Source organism: Phycodurus eques, chromosome 1 (assembly GCF_024500275.1).
Source record: "Phycodurus eques isolate BA_2022a chromosome 1, UOR_Pequ_1.1, whole genome shotgun sequence".
In the NCBI taxonomy this organism is placed as follows: domain Eukaryota; kingdom Metazoa; phylum Chordata; class Actinopteri; order Syngnathiformes; family Syngnathidae; genus Phycodurus; species Phycodurus eques.
Genome location: NC_084525.1, coordinates 27,705,450 through 27,727,221, shown reverse-complemented (window position 1 = coordinate 27,727,221; position 21,772 = coordinate 27,705,450). Strand labels below are relative to the sequence as shown.

At 44.0% G+C, this 21,772-nt stretch overlaps 1 protein-coding gene across 1 annotated transcript in view; it reads left to right on the top strand.

Moving 5' to 3' along the window:
- ankrd52a (ankyrin repeat domain 52a) overlaps positions 1–21,772 on the top strand; it is a 63,016-nt gene that overhangs the window by 28,077 nt on the left and 13,167 nt on the right. The window contains exons 17-27 of the mRNA XM_061685804.1: positions 4,827–4,898; positions 5,002–5,203; positions 12,714–12,801; positions 12,898–13,015; positions 14,919–15,132; positions 15,209–15,296; positions 15,456–15,539; positions 15,652–15,797; positions 18,796–18,878; positions 18,974–19,056; positions 19,183–19,274. Of these exons, the coding sequence (XP_061541788.1) occupies positions 4,827–4,898; positions 5,002–5,203; positions 12,714–12,801; positions 12,898–13,015; positions 14,919–15,132; positions 15,209–15,296; positions 15,456–15,539; positions 15,652–15,797; positions 18,796–18,878; positions 18,974–19,056; positions 19,183–19,274 (1,270 nt within the window). The remainder of the gene's footprint in view (positions 1–4,826; positions 4,899–5,001; positions 5,204–12,713; positions 12,802–12,897; positions 13,016–14,918; positions 15,133–15,208; positions 15,297–15,455; positions 15,540–15,651; positions 15,798–18,795; positions 18,879–18,973; positions 19,057–19,182; positions 19,275–21,772) is intronic.

The following is a 21,772-nucleotide window of genomic DNA, read 5'->3' as shown; positions in this document are numbered from 1 at the left end:
TGACTGCTGTGTTGAACTGCCTCACCAGCTCCTTTGGCAGGCCGTGCTTCCTCAGAATCCACAGGAAGTACATCCTCTGCTGGGCCTTTTTGAGGATGGAGTTGATGTTGGTCTCCCACTTCAGGTCCTAAGAGACTGTAATTCCCAGGAACTTGAAGGTCTCGACGGTTGACACAAGGCAGTTGGAGAGCGTGAGGAGCAGCTGTGGCGAAGGATGCTTCCTGAAGTTCACGATCACCTCTACAGTCTTGAGCATGTTCAGCTCCAGGCTGTGTCGGGCGTACCAAAGCTCCACTTCCTGGCGATATGCAGACTTGTCACCGTCTTTGATGAGGCCAGTGACTGCGGTGTCGTCTGCAAACTTCAGGAGTTTGACAGCTGGGTGAGGTGCAATCGTTCGTGTAGAGAGAGAAGAGCAGCGGAGAGAGGACACATCCTTGGGGCACCCCGGTGCTGATGGTGCATGTGGATGAGGTGGTGTCCCCCAGCCAGCCTCACCTGCTGTGCCCTGCCCATCCGGAAGCTATGAATTCACTGGCAGATGGCAGGTGGGACGCTAAACTGTGGAAGCTCGGAGAAGAGGGGTTCAGGGATGATGGTGTTGAACAGTAGAGCTGATGTCCACGAACAGGATCCTCACGTAGGTCCCCGTGCCGTCGAGGTGTTTTAGAATGAAGTGCAGTCCCATGTTGACAGCGCCATCCACAGACCTGTTTGCTCAGTAGGCAAACTGCAGGGAGTCCAGCAGGGGTCCTGAGACTCGCTTGAGGTGGTCCAGCACGATGCATTCAAAGGGTTTCATGACCACAGATGTCAGGGCAACAGGCCTGTAATCATTCAGATCAGAGATTGCAGGTTTCTTGGGCACTGTGATGATGGTGGAGTATTTGAAACAGGATGGTACTTCACACATTTCTAGAAAGCTTTTGAAGATCTATGTGAAGACTGGAGCGAGCTGTTCCGCGCAGACTGCGCAGGCAGGATGTGGACACAAGGTAGAGGGCCCGCCACTTTGTTGATCATTTTTAGTTTGAAGATGCGTCTTACATCCTGTTCATGAATGGTCAACACTGAAGTCATATGTGCGATTGTGATCGGTGGTGCGACTGGGTGGGTGTGGGATGTGAAAATGTCGTTTTAAAATCTGCAGTCGAAGGTGTCAAGTTGTCAGCTAGTCCTATATAGATCTCCGCTTTGGGGAGATGGTCGCTTGTAGTTGGTTAGCGTTTTTAATCCTCGCCAGACTGACTTAGTTAGTGGCAGTCAACTGTTTTTCCATCGTTTCTGCAATGTTAATTTCTTTTGTCAGCTGATCTCTAGCGCGATTGTACAGGGCTCTGTCCACATTTCGATAGGTAGTCCTCTTTAGCCTGGCGGAGTTGCTGAAGTTTCCACTTTTTCACTGTTTTCACCAAAGGCTTCGCACATTTAGATTTGTACATGTATGTTGGTATTAAGCAGTGATCAGACGAGCCCAGAGCTACATGGGGGATAGCACAGTATGCGTCATTTAGCGTAGTATAGCAGTGGTCTAGAATGTTGTTTTCCCTGGTAGGGATGTCAATGTGCTGCTTGTATATAGGGAGTTTGTGGTTGAGTTTAGCCTTGTTAAAGTCCCCAAGAATAATGAGGGGTGGATCTGGGTGCTTTTTTTCAAGTTCGCTTACTTGTTCAGCGAGCGTTAGCAATGTGGTGTTCAAGTTAGCCTGGGGAGGAATGTTGACACCGGCGAGGATGAAAGCGGCGACCTCACGTGGCGAGTAAAATGGCTTGCAGTTAAAAAACAGTGACTCCAAGTCCGGGCTGCAGTGTGTGAGGAGCTCTGAGACGTCGGTACACCATTTTTCGTTGATATAGAGCATTTAACACCACCTTTTGTTTTCCCCGATAAGTATTTTTATTTTATTGTTCTGTAACCCTGTTCAATATTATGTAAAGATGTTCAATTAACAATCATGTAATTGAATAACAGAATTTACATTCAAACCCCCCTTCCCATGGGCTCACCACCTGTAGGAGGGGCCATTGGGGTCGGATGCAGTATGAGCTGGGCGGTGGCCGAAGGCAGGGACCTTGGCGATCCGAACCCCGGATACAGAAGCTGGCTCTAGGGACGTGGAATGTTACTACCTCTGTGGCAGGGAAGGAGCCCGAGCTCGTGTGTGAGGTCGAGAAGTTCCAACTAGATATAGTCGCACTCTCCTCCACACACAGCTTGGGCTCTGGTACCAGTCCTCTCGAGAGGGGTTGGACTCTCTTCCACTCTGGAGTTGCCCACGGTGAGAGGCGATGAGCAGGTTTGGGTATACTTATTGCCCCCCGGCTTGGTACCTGTACATTGGGGTTCACCCCGGTGGACGAGAGGGTAGCCTCCCTCCGGCTTCGGGTGGGGGACGGGTCCTGACTGTTGTTTGTGCCTATGCACCAAAGTTCAGAGTACCCACCCTTTTTGGAGTCCTTGGAGGGGGTGCTGGAGAGCGCTCCCGGTGAGGACTCCATCGTTCTGCTGGGGGACTTCAATGCTCACGTGGGCAATGACAGTGAGACCTGGAAGGGCCCCCCGATCAGAACCCGAGTAGTGTTCTGTTATTGGACTTCTGTGCTCATCACGGATTGTCCATAACGAACACCATGGTCATGCATAAGGGTGTCCACTACGTGCACTTGGCACCAGGACACCCTAGGTCGTAGTTCGATGATCGACTTTGTGGTCGTGTCATCGGACTTTCAGCCGCATGTCTTGGACACTCGGGTGAAGAGAGGGGCGGCGCTGTCAACTGATCACCACCTAGTGGTGAGTTGGCTCCGATAGTGGGGGAAGATGCCGGCCCGACGTGGCAGGCCCAAACGTATTGTGAGGGTCTGCTGAGAACGTCTGGCAGAATCCCCTGTCAGAAGGATTTTCAACTCCCACATCGAGTCTGAGTGTACGACTGGGGTTTTGTCTGCATATCTGGCAGTAAGTCGGACTCGCTCTGGGTGAGGGTTGGACTCCGCCAAGGCTGCCCTTTGTCACCGATTCTGTTCATAACTTTTATGGACAGAATTTCTAGGCACAGCCGAGGCGTAGAAGGGGTCCTGTTTGGTGGCCTCAGTATTGCATCTCTTATTTTTGCACATGATGTGGTTCTGTTGGCTTCATCATGTCGTGATCTCCAACTCTCACTGGAGCAGTTCGCAGCCGAATGTGAAGCGGCTGGGATGAGAATCAGCACCTCCAAATCTGAGACCATGGTCTTCAGTCGGAAAAGGGTTGCGTGCCCTCTCCAGGTCGGGGATGAGATCCTGCCCCAAGTGGAGGAGTTCAAGTATCTTGGGGTCTTGTTCACGAGTGAGGGAAGAATGGGAAGGGAGATCGACAGGCGGATCGGTGCAGCGTCTGCAGTGATGCGGACTTTGTATCGATCCGTTGTGGTAAAGGAGCAGCTAAGCCAAAAGGTAAAGCTCTCAATTTACCGGTTGATCTACGTTCCTACCCTCACCTATGGTCACGAGCTATGGGTCGTGACCGAAAGAACAAGATCCCGGATACAAGCGGCCGAAATGAGTTTCCTCCGCATGGTGTCCGGGCTCTCCCTTAGAGATAGGGTGAGAAGCTCGGTCATCCAGGATGATCTCAGAGTAGGGTCGCTGCTCCTCCACATCGAGAGGATCCAGATGAGGTGGCTCAGGCATCTGATTCGATGCCTCCCGGACACCTCCCTGGTGTGAGGTTTTCCGGGCACGTCCCACCGGGAGGAGACCCCGGGGACACGCTGGAGAGACTACGTCTTTCGGCTGGCCTGGGAACGCCTCGGGATCCCCCCGGAAGAGCAGGATGAAGTGGCTGGGGAGAGGGAAGTCTGGGCGTCCCTGCTAAAGCTACTGCCCCCGCGACCCGACCTCGGATAAACAGTAGAAAATGGATGGATGGACATTCAAACCATCAAAATAAGCAGTGATTAAGCACTTGAATAAGCGAATAAAGGATTCACAGCTTTTGTGGCGTAGGCACTTTTGCGTCAGACATTATGTACAGTATATTATTTTTAATCAGTGTTTCAGAGCTCTGTGAGTAAAGTGTTTTGTGTCACCTTTTATGCATTCTGTTTTCTGTTGTTGACTTCTGGTTAGCAACTAATCTCATGACGCTTCAAGGTAGCAAGTTTGTAGTTTGGAAATGGCTGTCTCACAAGTTAAGCAGCAAGCGCTTACAATGCAAGTAGTAGATCTGTGCGATACAATGACATTAGGGCTGTGCATAAATCAGTGGTCACTCGAATTGGAATTCGAGTGGGCCTGAAAAAGCGATCTTCGAATCGGAATTTTCTGACTAACAATAATCTTAGAATATCATACTACTTACTTTATTCTGACCCTTCTAACTGGTGCCACGCCAGATTTACTTAAATACAAAATATTTCATGATTTCTAGCCTAGGTTTATGGCCAACGCCATTTTGACTTACTGTGCATATTAATTTTCATGATGTCACAGCTTTTAGAGCAGGAGGAGCAATTAGGTTGCACAGCCGCTGCCTTGAAATTTTATGTACAGGGAAAACCCTGCACATTCAGAGCAGTAAGACTTCAGTGTTACCACACGGTGTTTCTTGTTATGAAAGTTAAGAGAGTTTCTTTTTTTTTTTTTTTTTTTTTTTTCTTTTTCAAAGTGGTTTGCTTATTTGTGCATGACAATTTTCTCCCCTAAAAAGCCAAATGATTTGAAGGTCAAGTAGCAACTCTGCACTATTGTATTTGAGGTTTCAGGTTCTACTCTATGATTGCTGTGTATGACCAGTGGAGTTTGTAAATGTTGCTTACTATTACACGTCTGATGTGTTTCAGCTCCTGGAGATGTCATTTAATGCACTTGGAGACATTGAGAGCAGTATTCCAGTCAGTCCCCTGCATCTCGCTGTGAGTTTTTCTTCAACATTCCCTCCACTTTGGTCCATGCCCTCTTGAGCGAGAATAAAAGCAAAGTGGCTGTCCCTTTCCTTGCCATCGTCCTTACCTGCAGGCTGACAGGGGTCACTGGCAGGCACTGCGTGTGCTAACTGAGACGGCTGCCTATGTGGATATGCAAGATGCTGCTGGCCGTTCTGTGCTCTACCTGGCTGCCCAGAAAGGCTATGCGCGCTGTGTGGAGGTGCTCTTGGCCCAGGGAGCCTCGTGTCTCCTTAATGACAGCCGCCTCATTTGGACCCCAATTCATGTTGCAGGTATGAGAGTTCATGGTGCATTGTTGTTAACTTGAAGCAGAGGTTATGTTGCATATCAATCTCACATAATGCCAGCAAAATACTTCTGGACATTTAAAGCCTGCATAAAGCCAGAAAGGACAGCCAGAAGAGTCTTTCAAGCAAAAGATTTTATCTTAGCGGTCCTGCTAAATGTACTGCATCACCATCATTGACAAATTAAGGTTGTTTGTACGTTAGCTTATTGGATGCATTTGTCATTTACGATACGTCATCAACGTCCCCATTTATAAACATCACACTCATTTTTTCCCCCCTACTGTCTTGGCTGGTGTCTCTACTGTACAAGGCTTGTAAATAGTTTTTTTGCTTTGAGGAGCAGTTTTGCTAATCATTCATCATTTGAGGAGCAACTTTGTAATCTTGAGGAGCAATTTTTTGCAGCTTAATCGTACAGGGACCCGAAGCAAGGATTTTATGAAACAATAAAAATATGGCAATATAATGAGGGAGTTGCATGTAGGGCTGCAGTTAACGAATATTTTATTACTCAAGTGTCCTACCGAAAATACTCTATAGCGCTTATTTAAAATAAACTATATATTTGCTTGGTTAAAGAGCAATTTTGAATACCAAAGGGAAAATAAGACCTTTCACTTTATAACGTACAACTAATTGGTTTCCTTTTTCATATAAGCAACAGTTTTTATTTCTTAAATTCACATTTTGCATAAAAGATAAGGCATTATATAAAAAAAACATTTAAAAAATAAGCATTAACAGCCTTTGTTCATCTTCACTTAAACAGCTAGCATTTTGTGACACATTAATACATTAGGTCCACGGCTGTGCATGTATGATCTTAGACCAGCTGACTAGCAATAAGTTTTGAAAATGTTAAATTTGTTCAAACTAAATGAAGAAACCTTGGCCGACCCGATTCCCACATGCTGCCCGCTCTCGTCCGATCTCGGAAGCTTAGCAGGGTCGGTCCTGCTTAGTACTTGGATGGGAGTCCGCCTAGGAATACCAGGTGCTGGGTTTGGGCAGTGGGCCAATCACCTGCTCCCGCAAAAATGCTACAGGTTACTGAAACCGCAATTGCGGCCGAATGTACCTCATGGCGTTGAGAGCTCTAACTAACTAAAATGAAGAAACCTTGTGAGAAACAAATACTTCCTTCACAAAACCCTTCTCTATTTGGTTACGTGATGATGAGCAATTTTACTCTAATTCCTCTCTGGCCGCATTCGCCACATTTTTCACCTACTTGACTCAAGTTTTGCCACTTACAAAGCTTCAGATTGGCCGTGCAAAAAGCACACTATGGACCGCTATAGTTGCGTTATACTGTCCTTGTCACGGTAAAAAAAAAAAAAGCTACACATTCAACTCATAATTAAAAGACACTCTCAGCCCGCAGGGCTAACGTTATGTTAGTCAAGTCGATGAACATTAAGCTCACTGATTTGAGCCATGTTTACTTCACCTTTGTCTCTCGGGTCCCGCATCGCAGCATCATACTCGCCAGAGAGAAAGGTCAGTATTACATTGAATGGGTACTCGCCTTGCATTTCACTATGACACCAAACCATACTTTTGCTATTTATCTTTTTTCTTGCTCCTCAATGCGGTGTTGCATTTTTCAAGTGTTGTTTTCCTGCACATTTGAAAAACAGCTATCTCACATAAACAACAGCTAGAACCCCAAAAATATTTTCAATCACTAATTTAATATGCTGAAAAATTTATCATTTATTATGGTGTCATCTGCTAAAACGATACAAGCACAGCGGTGAGTGACACACATCCTTACAGTCATCATGAACCCAAGCAATCAAATACTGTTGCTTTGTACTCTGACATGAACACAAAACCTACAGTGGCCCAAAATTACGTTCAATGGCTACTTTAATATGCTAAAAAAATGCTAATTTTTTAGGATGTCATTGATTAAAATTGTAAACACAGTGGCCACTGCAGGGACGGTCTAAAACGCTTAATGTAAGCTCACAAACAATAAATAAAGCTTAACGTCACTTAATTTCAGAAAACTATCATCAATCAGCACCAAAAATCTCCCGTATTTTCACGACCATAGGGCGCACTGTATTAAAAGGCGCAGTCGCAGTTACGGGGTCTATTTCTGTATTTAACACATACATATGGCATACATAAGGTATTATTGGGCGCAGGCATGGTAAAACATGCTAGCTTAAAACATACGGTAGCATGCATGCACGCTAAAACAATGTTTTTTAAAAGGCAGCGGGAGCAAAACTGAGTTTGGTTGTACTTTATTGAAGTATTTAACAATGTACTCACGTTATTTTTTTTATCAATCCTCATCCACAAATCCATCAAAGTCCTCATCTTCTGTATCTGAAATGAACAGCTGAGCAAGTTCTCCAACAAACACGCCGGGTTCCCTCTCGTCATTGTCATTGTCAGAGTCAGACTCGTTGCCGAGGGGCTGTTCAGCAATGATGCCAGCTTTCGCGAAAGCTCGGACAACAGTCAAAGCAGAAACGTTAGCCCAAGCATCCACAATCCATTCACATATGGTGCCGTAACTTGCCCGGCGTTGCCTCCCAGTCTTAGTTGCACTTGGTTTTTCACAGCGGCTGTGAGATGGACGAGCATGGAGTCACAGATCAACAGGGACGGTGACGCATGAAAAAAAAAACATCCGGTCTCTTTACGTACACCTCACTCAGCCACTCTCTCATTTTCTCCTCGTCCATCCAGCCCTTTTGATTGGCCTTAACGATGACTTCGGCTGGAAACTTTTCTTTGGGCAGCGTCTTCCTCTTAAAAATCACCATATGTGGCAGTTTATGTCTATTACCATGGCAATCAAGCACAACAGTAAAAGTCGACTTCTCGTGCCCCGTTGTGCAGTATCGCTACCGTGGTGGTCCCGTTCTTCTCTACAGTGTGGTTCACCGGGATGTCGAAAGTGAGCAAAAGTGAGCCGCACCTCGTCCATGTTGGTGATGTGGTTCCGCTGGATGTGTTTGTCGGCAATCTTTTTACTGTAGTAGGAGCGGAAGATGGCCAGCTTTTCCTTGTAATCCGCCGGAAGTTGCTGCGCCACAGTAGTCCTTGCCCAGATGGATAGATGGCGCCGTTTCATAAAACGAAAGCACCAAGACGGAAGAGCCTCAGAACGTCTCCATCAAACACCATTTCAGTCTCTCTGTCACTCTCAATGTAATTTTCATCTCGAGACACAGTTACTGCTGAAGTTGTGCTGTTCTCCTCACGTAGCAGTCTAGCCTTTCAAAATCCGTTGGTGAGCGTACATTCTTTCACACTGCTCCACGCTTTTAAGATCCACTGGCAGACCTCAGAAAAGGATGAGATTCGCATGCGGCCAGTTTTTGTGAAAGATTTCTCGCTGCTAGTCATCCAAGCCTCCCACTCACCTCGGAGTGTCGCATTAAAAGCATGATTCACACTGATTCCAGTGGCTACAAAAACTTTGCTGTACCTCCAGGAATCACAGCTGGAATTTAGTTTGCTCTCCTGATGGCTGTTTTCACAGAATTTGTTATATGGCCCTTTGTCACCGATTCTGTTCATAACTTTTACGGACAGAATTTCTCGGCGCAGCCGAGGCGTAGAGGGGTCCGGTTTGGTAGCCTCAGTATTGCATCTCTGCTTTTTGCAGATGATGTGGTTCTGTTGGCTTCATCAAGCCGTGACCTCCAACTCTCACTGGAGCAGTTCGCAGCTGAGTGTGAAGCGGCTCGGATGAGAATCAGCACCTCCAAATCTGAGACCATGGTCCTCAGTCGGAAAAGGGTGGCGTGCCCTCTCCAGGTCAGGGGATGAGATCCTGCCCCAAGTGGAGGAGTTCAAGTATCTTGGGGTCTTGTTCACGAGTGAGGGAAGAATGGAACGGGAGATCGACAGGCGGATCGGTGCAGCGTCTGCAGTGCTAAGCCAAAAGGCGAAGCTCTCGATTTACCGGTCGATCTACGTTCCTATCCTCACTTATGGTCACGAGCTGTGGGTCGTGCCCGAAAGAACAAGATCCAGGATACAAGTGGCCGAAATGAGTTTCCACCGCAGGGTGTCCGGGCTCTCCCTTAAAGATAGGGTGAGAAGCTCGGTCATCCGGGTGGATCTCAGAGTAGAGTCGCTGCTCCTCCACATCGAGAGGAGCCAGATGAGGTGGCCTACCTGGTGAGGTGTTCAGGGCATGTCCCACCGGGAGGAGGCCCCGGGGAGGACCCAGGACATGCTTGAGAGACTACATCCTTCGGCTGGCCTGGGAACGCCACGGGATCCCCCCGGAAGAGCTGGATGAAGTGGCTGGGGAGAGAGAATTCTGGGCGTCCCTGCTAAAGGTACTGCCCCCGCGACCTGACCTCGGATAAGCGGTAGAAAATGGATCGCTGGATGGATGGATGTTATATGGGCCCTCATACTGTCCAAAACAAGCAATGCTTTTTTCCGGTGAAAAACTCCTCCCGGGCGCCTACTGTAACACTCCGTCAGCCATTCAGTCATTAAGCTTTCTATCATCCACCCTTTTTGTTAACTTTAATGACTATGCCTTTTGGGAGTTTTTCTTTTGGCATAGTCGCCCGCTTAAAAATCACCATTGGGTGGAAGCTTTTGTCCGGAAGCGGTGCAGCTCAAAACACACGTGAAGTACGTTCTTTCGTGGGCAGTTACGTGCAGCAGCTCGATTTTCCTCCTGTATGGACAGATTGATGGCTTTCAACTTAAAAGCTTCATCATACGCTTTTCTTCTTGTACTTTCCATGATGACGGTGTGAAAAATAAAAATATTTTGTGTTTGTGGATGTCATGCTGCGTTTTCCTTCAAGCGCGTCAAAAAGTAGCGTCGTCGTCTTCTACACGCAGGAGGAATCTGCGCATGCCCAAACCCTAGTGCATTATGGGAAGCGGTCATGTTTCAAGCATTACGTTCGAACATGTTTTTGTTGAACGTTTAAACAAGTCGGGCCTGTCTTTTTTTTTTGCACCCCTGATAGCCGTTAGTGAAAATCTATATTTTAGCCGCATAGTGACATAGTCCGCAGGGTTCAGAGCGCGGGAAAAAAGTAGCTGTTTATAGTCCGGAAAATACAGTACTTTATTTTAAATTAAATTACTTCACCCACACTGAAACTTTAGAGCATGGTTCAACAGAACGGCGGCATATTTACGTCCAACCATTCGTGGTACCACTAGCTTGCTAGGGTACATAACGTTTTGTTGCCTGCTAGGTTTTCATGTCCAGCGGCGGCACTGACTCGAAGCAGGCCGGTAGATAGTAATTTGGGGGCCCAAGGCAAGCATAGTCATGCACCCCCGCCCCCCTTATGTATGTAAGAATCTGTTACAGTTATCTGACAGCTTAAGTTGACCTACTAATACTTACCACCAAAGATTTAGAATATTAATATTTATCTTCAACTAAAAACTTTGTTTGAGAAAATTCTATATAAAGTCCTTAAGGTCCTTCTTGAGCATTATCAAATAAGTGAATCAATTTAACACTTTTACTGTAACTGACAAGAACATTAATCAACATTTAATATAGGTTACCATTTCAGCCGCTTTTATACTATAATCTTGGTGATGAAAAGTAGCACTCATGTTACTCTCCAGTTTGTCTCTATACTCAGCTGACACTGACAGCAGTGCTACTGCTACTGACGAGCATCATACAGTATTACATTTTTACAAGGCATGAAGTTAAATAAGTCAATATTCTACTGTTATTGAAGGTTTTTCTTTTTACTATAGTAAAATAAAGTTTTGTTCCTCGTATCAATTAATCATAACATTTAGGCCTGGCCTACAGGAATGAGTTGTTTATTTGTTGGTTGTATCCAGTGTTGTGTTGGTTGTACTATAGATTAAGTTATACTGGGGCAAAAAGGTATTTAGTCAGCCACCAATTGTACAAGTTCTCCCATTTAACAAGATGAGAGAGGCCTGTAATTTTCATCATAGGTATACCTCACCCATAAGAGACAAAATGAGGGGGGAAAAATCCCCAAAAATCACATTGTCTGATTTTTAAAGAATTTATTAGCAAATTATGGTGGAAAATAAGTATTTGGTCACCTACAAACATGCCAGATTTCACACACTATCACAGACCTGTAACTTCTTTAAGAGGCTCCTCTGTCCTCCACTGGTTACCTGTATTAATGGCACCTGTTTGAACTCATTATCAGTATAAAAGACACCTGTCCACAACCTCAAACAGTCGCACTCCAAACGGTAAAGCCGATTATCCATTACAGTGAAACTTTTTTTTTTTTTTTATATAAATTGTTTTGTAGGGTTTCTTTCGTGGCCTGAAATGCCAAGTACAGTACAAAGTTATTGTAAATAAATATTTGTTTTAAAAGCTTGAAAATGTTTGAAAGTTTCACATTTTATCCAAACTTACCCACACCAGTGTGCTTGGTCCTGGTCACATTGTTGACGTACAGTACTCATCATAGGCGAGTCGCTTTCATTAGCCACAAGGAATTAGTGTGCTTCTGAGTTCCAAATACATTCCCAAAGGCGAACGAACGGCTCGACAAAAAAATCTTACTGTACCAAAAATATCATGTTCGAGACTTCAGAGACTTGTTCTGTATTCCTTAGTTACCACTGAAGCCATGCCACTCTCTCTCCGCCAGTGCTATACATACACTAAGCAATAGATATCACCATCATGACATGGCTGCCACGTCAATGCGCCACATTCAACATGGCCACCGCGTAGGCACGGGAGGCAGTCTTTTGGAATTGGCTGCATTGTGCCAGAGTGCCAGTAAACAACAGCAGCCAGTTCTGGAACTGACAGACTTTGTCAATGGCAGTTTAACTGACAAATGGAAACTATTTTTGGACACATTGTTCAGTCCCGATGGTCCGTTTTATCTGACATCTGTTATATCAGGGTCCGTTTTGTCGAGGTTCCACTGTATAGTGTTACAAAAACGATGAAAATGTATGGGGGGGGGGTAAAAACACCTTAAAACAAGTGTTACTTGATTATCTCTCAACATCTCTTCTAGACCCTTTGGTTTAATCTGCTACTGAGCAATCACTAAGAATATCCACCAATAAGCTTGTACGAGGGGTTCTCCAAGTCGATGCGTCAAAATTATTGGGACGTTTCAACTGGCGTCACTAGCCCTAAAAACTCAACTTTGCACAAATGAAACCGAAGAAGAGCAGTGCAGGCATAGAACAGTTCATGTACTTTAGTCATCAATTGGTTTTTCCTGAATGTATATTTGTTATGGAGGATTTTAGAAGCATTATAAGTGCTTATTCCATATTTTTTAAATTATTCCACAAAGATCATGGCCACTTGTCACGTTGCTAATTACATTGCTAAAACAATTCTTTCGTAAAATAGTGTCTTACATGTACATAATATATTGTGAACAATTAAGAGGATGCAGGGTGTGATACATTGTGGTCATCTGCAACTATGCATTTGTAGTTATACTTGTTCGCGCTCTTGTATGTACTCTTGTTAAAATAATGGTTGTGTCTTCAGCTGCTCACGGTCACTCTGACTGCCTGCACAAGATGATTGAATGTGGGGAAGAGGGCGACCTTGCCAACGTCGTGGACAAGTTTGGCCAGTGAGTGCTGCTGTGTGTCATTAAAAAAAAACAGCTTTACGCTTCTTTGTGCCATATGAAACATTCTCCTCTTTCATTACTCGCGGTGCCTTGTAGGACACCTCTGATGCTCGCCGTTCTCGGGGGGCACACTGACTGCGTCCGATTCCTGTTGGCGAAGGAGGCCGTGCCAGATGCCAAGGATAAGAGAGGCAGCACGGCATTGCACAGAGGGGTAAGCCAACAACTCTCACTATATGGATGCGGACTGTGAGTGGCATAAGACCGTAAAGTTCAGACTATAAGCTGCAACTTTTTTATCCAGCTTTCACCCGTGTGGCTTAAAGATGGGTCAAGAAAATGCAGATTTTCCAGATCCCAGAAGCGTCATATTCTCATTTATTCTTTGATTCTGTTGAAGTCACCTCACCAAAACCGTGTTTACTGTTGATTTATTTTAATGAGCTCCATGTTGAAGTTTTAACTGTTCAGTTATAAATTAAATCCACACACATTAAAACATTAGTTGGGCAGATAGCCAAAAGTTCTCCAAGTGAAAAGCAACATGTTCTTTCTTGCTTTTAGCTGTTTAGTTGTCACAAATGTTCATTCAAATCTGACAATTGGCAATGGAAAATTTTCGAGGTCAGAAGACAGTCATAAACTACATTTTTGCAAGTGCGGCTTTATTTTGATGGAAATTGGGTAGGGGGCGGAGTTCGAGCAGCCACTACGTTATGTCATCCATCCTCTTTTCTTTAAACTTCTGTTTGGCGACAGTTTGATCTAGTTAGTTAGTTATTGTGGTTTTCTCACTGCGTTACTCAAGCACACAAATCGTTCAAGTAACAACAACCGAGAGGAGACTTGAATGGGTCAGATATTCGTTTTTTTTTAGTTTCTTTTCATTGCCTAAAACACCCAGTACATTACAAAGTTACTGTGAATAAATATTTAAAAAAAGCTTGAAAATGTTTGAAAGTTTCACTTTTTATCCAAATTTACCATGCTTAGTCATGGTGACATTGTTGACGTACAGTACTCATCAAAGGCAAGTTGCTTTAATGAGCCGCGAGCAATTAGTGTGCTTCCTAGTTCCAAATCTGTTGCCAGAGCCGAACGGCTTGACAAAACCTTTTTTTACTATACCAAAAATAGCATGTTCCAGAATCCAGAGACATTATTATTCCTTAACACTGCCGCCATGTCTCTCTCTCTCATATATGTATGTGTGTGTGTGTGTGTGTGTGTGTGTGTGTGTGTGTGTGTGTATATATATATATATATATATATATATATATATAAAAACATATTTACACACATAAACACAAAAAAATATGTATATATATATACACACACACATGTGTGTTTGTGTGTGTATCAATGTGTATATATAATGTGTATATATACCCACACCTGCTCGCCGCCTCTCACCGTGGGCAACTCCAGAGTGGAAGAGAGTCCAACCCCTCTCGAGGCAAGTCCGACTATATCTAGTCGGAACTTCTCGACTTCACACACCAGCTCGGGCTCCTTCCCTGCCAGAGAGGTGACATTCCATGTCCCTAGAGCCAGCTTCTGAAGCCGGGGATCGGATCGCCAAGGTCCCCGCCTTCGGCCACCGCTCAGCTCGCACTGCACCCGACCCCTATGGCCCCTCGCACAGGTGGTGAGCCCATGGGAAGGGGGACCCACGTTACCCTTTCGGGCTGTGCCCGGCCCGGCAACCAGGCGCTCGCCTTCAAGCCCCACCTCCAGGCCTGGCTCCAGAGGGGGGGCCCCGATGGCCCGCGTCCGGGCAAGGGAAACCTGAGTCCATTTTTTGTCGACATCATAAGGGGTCTTTAAGCCGTGCTTTATCTGGTCCCTCACCTCGGACCTGTTTGCCATGGGTGACCCTGCCAGGGGCGTAAAGCCCCAGACAATTTAGCTCCTAGGATCATTGGGACACACAAACATATATATATATATATTATGTATATGAGAACCGATAAGACGTACTCTCATGTGATGACATGCATGAAGTGTTCGGGTTAGTTTCTTTCCCCCCAAAGAAAATTCCGAATTGTTTGAACTCATGGGTATTGGACTTTTGCTATGGTTGGTGTCTCCTCACCCTTTGTCGTGGTGTGTTTTAGGCGTTGCTGGGCCATGATGAGTGTGTGGCGGCCCTGCTGGAGCATAAAGTTTCTGTGCTGTGTCGGGACTCCCTGGGTCGGACACCCCTGCACTACGCAGCATCCAGGGGCCATGCCGAGATCTTGGCCAGTCTGGTGCAGGTCGCAATGGAGCCGCAAGACAAACTGCTGGACAACAAACAATACACCCCACTGCACTGGGCTGCTTACAAAGGTTTGTGTTCAAGCCTTTTGACTGCATTTCGATATTGTAGTGTATCACTTCAAGTGAAAAAAGTGGCTTTTTTCAGGGCATGAAGACTGTTTGGAGGTATTACTTGAATTCAAAACATTTATTCATGAAGAGGGAAACACTTTCACTCCCCTGCACTGTGCTCTGTGAGTATTCAGTTGTCTGTGTGTTTGTTTCACTGTTTCAGGAATCATAAAGTAACAATACATGATACCTTTTTTTTTGGGGGGCTTTTTCTTTTTACCAGCGAGAAAAAAGCTAGTCCATTTAGCTGAGCACTTTACTACAATGCACTTTGCCAACAGGATGAATGGTCATAGCGGTGCTGCGGAACGGCTTCTTGAATGTGCTGGGGTCCACATGATAAACACCAGAGATGCCAAAGGAAGGTGAGACCCCACAACCCAAATATCTTTGTTTTAGCTTTTTTATACACAAAATTGTCCTTGAATATGATCAAAACAAAAGGTCTCAGATAAACATTGCTGTGTGCGCCTGCAGGACCCCGCTGCATGCTGCTGCTTTTGCTGAGGACGTCGCAGGACTCCAGCTGGTGCTTCGCCATGGGACTGAGATCAATGCGGTGGACAACAATGGACGTTCTGCTCTTATGGTGGCTGCCGATAAGGGACACAGTGGCACCGTGGGTAAGTTTGCTGAGGGGGTTAATGCAGACCTAAAGTGATATTTTAATTCTTCTGTCAGGGTTTACGTTAGCTCGCTTAAACATACACTGGGGAGAAATAATTATTTTATTTTTGAGTTTGCTCACTTACCCATCTTCACTGTTCTGCTGAGGAAAGGAGGTTTTCAGACAAGGTTTTTAATTTTTTTGTAAAATAAAAGTGATTAAAATGAGATATCTAAAGCGATCACGCTAAGTGCATGTTTGTCCAGACTTCAGGGTGTGCATAATATAGATAAGATAGTGTTGTTTGCAACTTAAAGATCCTTGAGCTAGTTTCCATTGTGACAATGTGCGGCGCTTCCTTTTTCAAAAACTTTCTTTCACAAAAGAACATGTTTACAATAGTGATGCGCCAAAATGAAAATTCTTGGCCGAAACCGAAAATGAGGAAACCAAGGCTGAAACACACAACCCCAAAAGAAATCACTAAGTCAATTATTAGTTGCATTCAATGGCTATGACTGCAGAGCTGCCAACCTATAGAAATTCACCTCCAGAACAATTTAAATTTCTTTAGGCTAGCCCTTGATATGCAGCATCTCATTTTCAAGAGGGTTATTAAAAAGCTGCCAGTTATGAAAAAACTGTACTTTCATTCCAATATGCCACTGCCACCTAGAGGTTATGAGAATGGTGTACATTTGCATTCTAATATGGCACCGCCACCTCGAGGTTATGAAAGAGGTGTACATTTTCATTCTAATATACCACCGCCACCTAGATTTTATTAGAAAGGTGTAGCCCACACTTTCATTCCAATATAACAGGGGTACGTATGACTGCATATATGTACAGTTCTGCTCATAAGTTGGCACCGTGGCAGGATTTGTGGAATATTGTTTTCTTAAATATGACTGATGACTGAACAACAACCATCATTACTTTTATGGTTATGTTTTGTTTAATGATAATGGTTTTCTGAAATGCTTGACAGTTTAATTTGAATCCAATTAAACTAAAATTAAATGTGTTTCCCCTAGCCCTTCATGTTTTCTTTAGAGTTGTACCCATCTTACAAATTCTGGTTGGTAATCAAACATATGAGCACAACTGTGTGTTTTCTATTTACTAAATAAAGGTAGGGCTCTTAATTTCAAAATAAGAGCAATTAAATAAAAAGAAAGTATTACGTGTTCAAACAACGTGCTTTACTTCAGAAGAATTCTTTGAAAAAACAAATTAAATACAGATAATACTTATATACTAATATATGGGTCGAAGCAAAATCATGCATTGTAAAAATGCATGATACATATGAAGAAGGGTTTTCCAGAATTCTGAGGTCAACTTTGGGTGTGTGTGTTACACAAGGGTGCACATTATACATCAGAAATTATGGTACATTTACATTTGGGAAAATATTCACATTTACTGATTATTGTCTCAAATTTTGTTTCAAATCATATGAATCAAATGTCATAACAAAAATGTGTCCAATTTCAACAATATGAATCAGTGTACGGCACGGTGACCGACTGGTTAGCACATCTGCCTCACAGTTCTGAGGACCAGGGTTCAAATCCCAGCCCCGCCTGTGTGTCGTATGCATGTTCTCCCCGTGCCTGCGTGGGTTTTCTCCGGATACTCCCGTTTCCTCCCACATCCCAAAAACATGCTTGCTAGGTTGATTGAAGACTCTAAATTGTCCGGAGGTGTGAATGTTCAGGGTGTACCCTGCCTCTCGCCCAAAAATAGCTGGGGTAGGCTCCAGCACGCTCGCGACCGTAGTGAGGATAAGCGGTACAGAAAATGGATGGATGGATCAGTGTTTTCCTTTTGTTGCAACTTACAGATCACAGCTCTATAAACTGTATTTACCTTTTATAAAACAAATTTTGTATAAATCATCTTAAATTTACGTACTGTTCCACATCCATCTGGAAATCTTGAAAAGCTCAACTGACTCATCACACCTTACAAACTAAAGTGGAAACTTTTTAGAATGAAAGTTATCCCTCTGCCTTGTAAATGTATACAGGCAGATTGACAGTGTGAAACTGAAAAATTAAGACAAAATACAGTGGGTAAGGAAAGTTTTCACTCTTTATTATATTTCAGCTATTTGTTTACATCATTTCATTTTTTTCCTCATTAATGTACACACAGCACCCCATATTGCCAGAAAAAAAACTGAATTGTTGAAATTTTTGCTGATTTATTAAAAAAGAAAAACTGAATATCCCACAGCCATAAGTATTCAGACCCTTTGCTGTGACACTCATATTTAACTTGGGTGCTGTCCATTTCTTCTGATCATCCTTAAGATGGTTCTACACCTTGATTGGAGTCCAGCTGTTTGATTATACTGATTACTTGATTAAGAAAGCCACACACCCGTCTATATAAGACCTTACAGCTCACAGTGCATGTCAGAGCAAATGAGAATCATGAGGTCAAAGGAACTGCCTGAAGAGCTCAGAGACAGAATTGAGTCGGGGCTTTATGGCAGAGTAGCTCGACGGAAGCCTCTCCTCAGTGCAAGACACATGAAAGCCCGCATGGAGTTTGATGACCAACAATTTGACCGTACGACGCCAAAAAGAAAAGTCTAGCATGTTAGATTTTTTTTTTAATATATCTTCCGTGTAGTGTAAAATATCAACAACTCTCCGACACAATGTACAATCGTTTCTGCTAGCACTAGCTTGCTAGGCTACATAACATTTTGTTGCCTGCTTGCGAACAGTATCGTATTAAAAGTATGTGAACATACCTCAAGCAGTACTTGAAAGAACGTCCTCTCCTGACCACCGGTGATAACCACCACACGTTTTTCCTCATTTTGTTCTTTTTTGACCCGACACAATACATTCGCGCAGCACATTGTTTAGCTTGGCGACATCCGCGCCAGCTACAATTGGTTGATTGGTCTGTTTTATTTTTTTTTAACTTTTTTCTTTCTTAAGAATGCACATTAGTTTTCACTTTATTGTCATATTTGTTTTGCGGCTGTTTAGCCATCCTCCTTCACCGGGCGAAGGCCGACCTCACGTTGCTGGATGAGAATAGGAACACTGCCTTGCACCTGGCCTGCAACAAGGTACACACTCACTATTCCTATTGTTGTATCCCAAATATACGAAGGTTTCTCAAAATCTCAGGCTTTTGACGCTTTCTTTGTTTGCCTCTCTTCAGGCTCATGAGATGTGTGCTCTGCTGATTCTGGGAGAGATACACAGTCCCACTCTTGTAAATGCTACCAACAGTGCTCTGCAAATGTGAGACTAAGATGATGTTTCGGATGAAATGTAAAAATTGTATATCCCTAGCAGTAATCGTCTAGCAGTAAAGGACACAAATGAAAAATGAGCCATTGATTTAGTGATTGACTCGCTCTCCTCCAGGCCCCTCCATCTCGCCGCTCGTAATGGCTTGGCCACAGTGGTGCAGGCGCTGCTGAGCAGAGGAGCCACTGTTCTGGCTGTGGATGAGGAAGGTGAGCATCTAATAAATGATTGTTCAAGTAGGATTTCCATATTATGGCTATATTGAAGCTTAGTGGAACTTTCAAGTTTGAGCAGTCTGTTCCAGGGCACTTAGTCAACCTCTAGGGCTAGGCAGTTAGTCAAATTTATAGATTAATTTTAGTTTATTTCTCCGGATGTTTCCACGTCTCCGTTAACATGCACTACTTACACTGACAACATGGTTGCTAACAGAGAGGAGGTAGTTTATAAAAGCAATTTTGTATTGCCACCTTAAGCCCGGTACACACACAAAACACAATCGGCCTGTTTTTGTGCCGATTTGACCCCTTCCCGACCAAGCACATCAAATGCCAAAAAATCTTAATTCTTATAAGATTATCCTATAAAATGGTCCTTAGGTCTGATGTGTGTTAAGAGTGGATTTGTCACGATTTTAGGGCCCGAAGCAGGTCGGTGTCGACAATCTTAAATAAAGACTGTGTTCAATATTTAAGACCAAAACGCTTTGTGTGTGGGGAACGCCGACTTCTCCCAAGTCACGACGCCAAGAATGGTGACAGTGGTTAAACAGAATGTAGCCAATCAAAGAAGCACTTAAGATACTCAAGAACAAAGAAGCGACCGTAAATAAAATATAAAAGGTCTTACCCGATGTCGTTTTATGTATAAAAGTGGGTTCCTCAGACAGCAAGTATTTTCCAAAGCAAGTCGTTTTTTGAGAGCATTGCCATTTTACAAGGCTCTCGGCTCCAGCAATCTTCGGGAACACTCAAATAAAATAAAATGCAATTTATTCATATAGCACTTTTCATACATTAAAATGCAACATAAAGTCCATTACAGAAATTAAAACCAACAAAAAATTCTTCAACCCCCACATTTAAACGCTAAACACACCCACATGAACATGCAAACCCGTACATACACACACAGTTTAATAGTGTATTTACAGTGCTGTGAAAAGTATTGGCCCCCTTCTCAAATTCTTATATTTTTGCATAGTTTCCCCACTTTAAGATCATCAAACAAATCCATCCATCCATGCATTCTTTTTCTACACCGCTTATCCTCACTAGGGTCATGGGCATGCTGGAGCCTAACAAAAGAAAATATCAGGCAAATATAACCCAAGTGAACATAAAATGCTGTTTTTAAATGGTGATTTCATTTATTAAGGAAAAAATATTTTCACGACCATAAGGCGCACCATATTAAAAGGTGCAGTCTCAATTACAGGGTCTATTTCTGTATTTAACCCATACATAAGGCGTATTATTGGGTTTTTCCTCATTTTGTTCTTTTTTCACCCGACACAATACATTCGCGCGGCACATTGTTGTTGTTATCTCCATGGTAACAAGGGTATCTGGTCGCGTTGACCGGTCACACGTTTTCTGGTTCCGCCTCTCCGACAGTGTTTGATTTGATAAGATAAAGCCATGTGATCATAAAAGATGAGATACGATGATATCGGAATAAGTGTCGTGTAGTGTTGCCTCTGTTTGAACGAGGTACGGGAAGATTTCATGGCAGTAGTGCAATCGGGAAAGACCAAATTTGTCTTGTAGGCTGATCCAGGCATAAGAATGTCTTGGAGGTGAAAAGACTATCAGATCGAGTGATGAGGCTGAAACTTGAAATTGAGGGTGTTATGTATAATGTAATTAGTGGCTATGCCCCACAGGTAGGATGTGATCGAGAGGTGAAAGAGAAATTCTGGAAGGAGCTAGACAAAGTAGTTCTGAGCATCCCAGACAGAGAGAGAGTCGTGATTGGTGCAGAGTGTAATGGACATGTTGGTGAAGGAAAAAGGGGTGATGAAGAAGTGATTGGTAAGTTTGGCATCCAGGAGGGACAGATTGTGGTAGACTGCAAAAAGGATGGAAATGGCTGTCGTGAACACTTGATTCCCCAAAAAAAGCAGGAACATAGGGTCACCTACAAGAGCGGAGGTAGTAGCACGCAGGTAGATTACATCTTGTGCAGACGATGTGATCTGAAGGAGGTTACAGACTGTAAGGTAGGGGTAGGGGAGATAGTGGATAGACAGCATAGGATCGTGTTGTGTGAAATGACTTTGATGGTGGGGAGGAAGATTAAGAAGACAAAGGCAGTGCAGAGAACCATGTGGTGGAAGCTGAGAAAGGAAGAGTATTGTGTAGCTTTTCGAGAAGAAGTGAGACAGACTCTCGGTGGACAGGAGGAGCTTCGTCTGGACCATTACAGCCAAGGTGATCAGGGAGACAGGCAGGAGAGTACTTTGTGTATCTTCTGGTTGAAAGGGGAGAAGATTTGGTGGTGGAACCTCAAAGTACAGGAGATCATACAAGGAAAGAGGTTCGCTAAGAAGAAGTGGGACACTGAGAGAACTGAGGAGAGGCGAAAGGAATACATTGAGATGCGACGTAGGGCAAAGGTAGAGGTGGCAAAGGCCAAACAAGAGGCATATGATGACATGTATGCCAGGTTGGATACTAAAGAAGGAGAAAAAGATCTATACAGGTTG